Genomic DNA, 3,428 nt, shown 5'->3' on the forward strand with positions numbered 1-3,428 from the left:
ATGTCTTATTCATAACTGTGAAAGGACAATGTCAAGTCAGTATTAAATATACTGTGTGCTTCAAATCTGTTGTGTGGTATATAAATATAAATGAAACTAAAGGGCATTATTAACATTATCTAAAGCATTATCAGACAGTAACAATGTCACAATGTTCTTTAACAAATGGTCTACATAAGAACTGAATGTAAAAAATAACAGACTTCCTTAAAAACAGAAGCAGCAAAAAATAATCAACAAAGATCAGCTGTTGTAAACAAAATTATATTTGAGCTTCATCACGTAACAATCTTCCAAGGCAATTCTTGTTTTAATTAACATATTAATATTTTCACTTTTTAAGTTGTGCATTTTTTTGTTGTTTTATTATTTATTTTGTATGTATTCTTCAGTTTCAGTATCACTCTCTAACATTGTGCAGTATGACTGACTTTTCTATTGAGCGCCACCAGCAGCATCAAACATCTTCTTCCTGCCTTCCATGCCAGACATGGCCTCCACATTCTTACGCCAGTCACCCACCTCCATGGTCAGCTCCTAAAGTTTTCAAAACACGTATTTAGACCATTATGTCTTTGCAGTTTCATTATTTTCCTTCCACATGTGTTTACTTGTGTAGTCATACCTTCTCTTGTTTGATGTCCTCTTTCTTCACAGATTTTAGATTTGCCCTCAGGTCCATGGAGCCCTTATTTTTGGATCCAAAGAGAGCTTTCAACATCTCATCTGCTGACACTCTTACCTTCCTCAGGGCCGGCTTCTTGAACTTCCCTCCGAGGTCCTGCACTTTTAGTTTCAATTGATTGATCTAGACATGGTGAAAAGCTTTGCTGGTGAGTTTATATTAATAGAAGATTTTTTTTTCTTTAAGTACTTCTGTTTTCAATGTACATGACTCAAACATTGTGTGTTACTGTCCAGTTTGTATTGATGTCGTACATCTTTGCTGTTATTGATGACTTTGGCCTCACAGTCATATCGCTCCTCATCCGCCTGATCAATCATTGCATGGATCTGCTTACAAAGTTTCTACAAAACAATAACAAACACAAATACGCACACAAATACAGAGATTAAACACTAATTACTTAATTCTTATTACTTTGCATAAAACAGCATTTTATGGTTACCTTCTCTGACTGTTTATCTGTGGCTCTCACCTGCATTTCCTCTGTGTTTAGACCAGTGAGCTGCAGTGGTTTAAGCTTTTCTCCCAGGTAGCGAACCTTCTCTTCCTCCTTTGCAGCTTTCTCTGCCTCCAGTTGCTCCGTTGCATGAGTGAGCAAGAGAATCTGAGGAGGTCAAAGGTCAGTGTTTGCAATCTTAATGTTCGTAATATTCCTGTGTATTTCTACATGAGAAAAGTGTCACTCATTTTGACAGTTTTATGTTCATTGTGTGAGCTAATACAATAAGATATGACTATTTTACTAATTTATGTGATCTTTACCTTCAGTGATAGCTTTCGGGAGGCTGAAATCTTGGATTTGGGCTGAAAATAATACAAGATATAACATATTAAACCTGACTTTGTAGTAGGAAATTAACCTCAGGAGGTATTTTGCCATGTGTACATGATCTGTAAATGGCATCTAGATTCCTGAAGCCATAAGCCTAACAGAACCTCTTCCTTTTACCAATGGACACAGATTCACCACTGGTCCTCATAAACCAACCAGCTGCTTACAAACTAGGAAAAAGCTTTGCTCACTGCCATGCTCACTGCTCTAAATGTGACTTTGTTACTTCACTATACAAAGACAACAGCAGCTTTCAAAGTCCAATATTTTAGCAGTGAGAAAAGTTATTTTTCTCATATAAATACATGCAACCTCTATGCCAAATAATCACAGAATGTCTCCTTACTCTGAAAATCCCAGTTAAGTCAGGATACATTAGCAGCACAACTGACTCTACTTTCAGTATACGTTACAGATATTAAATATGAACCCATCTCTGAAACCTGTTGCCATGTAAATGAAAGCAAAATGTAGTTCACAAACACATCAACAAAATATATAATGAGCAAGAGAATTGTTTAGTCCATGCACACACCCTTTAAGGCTGAAATCATTCATTGAAGCTGTCAGCAATGCTGAGAGAGTCAGAGTTTAATTGTTAGTATCATTATGTCTCTGGGTTTTGTTGTACCCATTTTCACAAAGAGTTAAATTTGAATTTATGAGTCAGAGTAAATATGATATAGTACAGTAGTCATAATATGAAATGACGATCTATAACTCATGGTTTTACATTTTTAATCCTATCCTATCTTCTTGTGCTGTGCCCCACCTGATTTTATTATTGTTTTCTTCCAGGGAAGCTGTCCAGCTGAGTGATATGATGCAGTCATGCAAACTACTTGACAGGTTAGTACAATGGGGCTATTATTCATAAACACATTGTCAGTTCATGTATCATTACCTTTATCTCAGCCCTGGGGGCCATGGGTGCTGGCGTATACTGAGGAGAAAGAGTTAAAGAAAGTGAGCGATGAAGAAAGGGAATTTTGAGCTGCATGAACATTATTTCTTATGCGCTCTGCATTTTTTTCAGTCAGATAGCAGAGTAAGGCATGCAGGCTGTAACTTACGCTATTGTTTTGTCCATATGGAATTTTTTGGACCGCAGAAACAAGCAAACAGGAGACACAGTTAAATATTTGAACATAAAATGTTGTCTGATAAACAATTAGAAACAGCAAACTCTTAAATTTTGTGATGATAGAACTTACTCATGAGACATTGTTGAACCCTTCACAAAGAAATAATTAGGATAAAATAGGATTTGACAAAGAAAAACAAAACAAGTCCAGTCACTGAAAACACCTCCAGTATCAGAACATGGATTATGAATGTACAACAGACAGAAATCAGTATGGCTTTTTCACTGCAGTTGGCTTTTATATATATATACTGATGCACCAAAGATAATCTATTATGAAGATGAACCACTCCACTTAAGGTTCGTCTTCTGGTTTACAAAACAGTCACAGGATCCTGTGTAGGCAGAAACCACAGTGTCTTGTGTTGCAGGTTTCTATTGAAAATGACTGACATCCTGCTACTTTCTGTCTCCTTGCAGTTACAGTAGTTAATTCACAAATCTTGCAACTTTTGACTCAAAATACAAAGTCAATAGTTCCTTATCAGTTTATTATATCAGTAACCACTTCACTATCTGAATGCCATGACAGCATCACATTTTGTCATCAAAATGTCTAATCTGGTTTGATATTTTATGCATTTATAGGCTATGATCAAAACCAGTATAACACAAAGGCAACTTTAAGCCCTCTACATCAGTATTTTCTATTATTAAAGTTAAAGTTAAATACAATTTGATCCAAATAAAAGTGTAATGTTTGAAAGGGAATTGATATTAGTAATGTGAGAGCACACTCTTGTCAGGAACATATCTGTGGTACA

General features: G+C 35.8%; 1 protein-coding gene across 1 annotated transcript; it reads right to left on the reverse strand.

The window, feature by feature from the left end:
* Positions 1-378: 378 nt before the first annotated feature.
* Positions 379-3,154, reverse strand: tnni1c (troponin I, skeletal, slow c). The gene is made up of 7 exons (XM_053319140.1): positions 2,594-3,154; positions 2,425-2,463; positions 1,451-1,492; positions 1,161-1,292; positions 940-1,029; positions 626-808; positions 379-537 (listed from the first exon to the last, which is right to left on the reverse strand). The coding sequence occupies exons 2-7, from the start codon at positions 2,446-2,448 to the stop codon at positions 436-438; spliced, it is 573 nt and encodes a 190-aa protein (XP_053175115.1). The 5' UTR covers positions 2,449-2,463; positions 2,594-3,154; the 3' UTR covers positions 379-435.
* Positions 3,155-3,428: the final 274 nt, after the last annotated feature.

The sequence above is a fragment of the Scomber japonicus genome, chromosome 5 (assembly GCF_027409825.1).
Source record: "Scomber japonicus isolate fScoJap1 chromosome 5, fScoJap1.pri, whole genome shotgun sequence".
Lineage (NCBI taxonomy): Eukaryota > Metazoa > Chordata > Actinopteri > Scombriformes > Scombridae > Scomber > Scomber japonicus.

What these genes read in the sequence shown, in the direction of transcription:
- tnni1c (XM_053319140.1), bottom strand. Translation starts at nt 2,448, where the DNA reads ATGGCCCCCAGGGCTGAGATAAAG. An exon ending in CCCGAAAGCTATCACTGAAG is followed by an intron (nt 1,293 to 1,450) that starts GTAAAGATCACA and finishes TGACCTCCTCAG; the next exon opens with ATTCTCTTGCTCACTCATGC. An exon ending in TCATCAATAACAGCAAAGAT is followed by an intron (nt 809 to 939) that starts GTACGACATCAA and finishes CACCATGTCTAG; the next exon opens with ATCAATCAATTGAAACTAAA.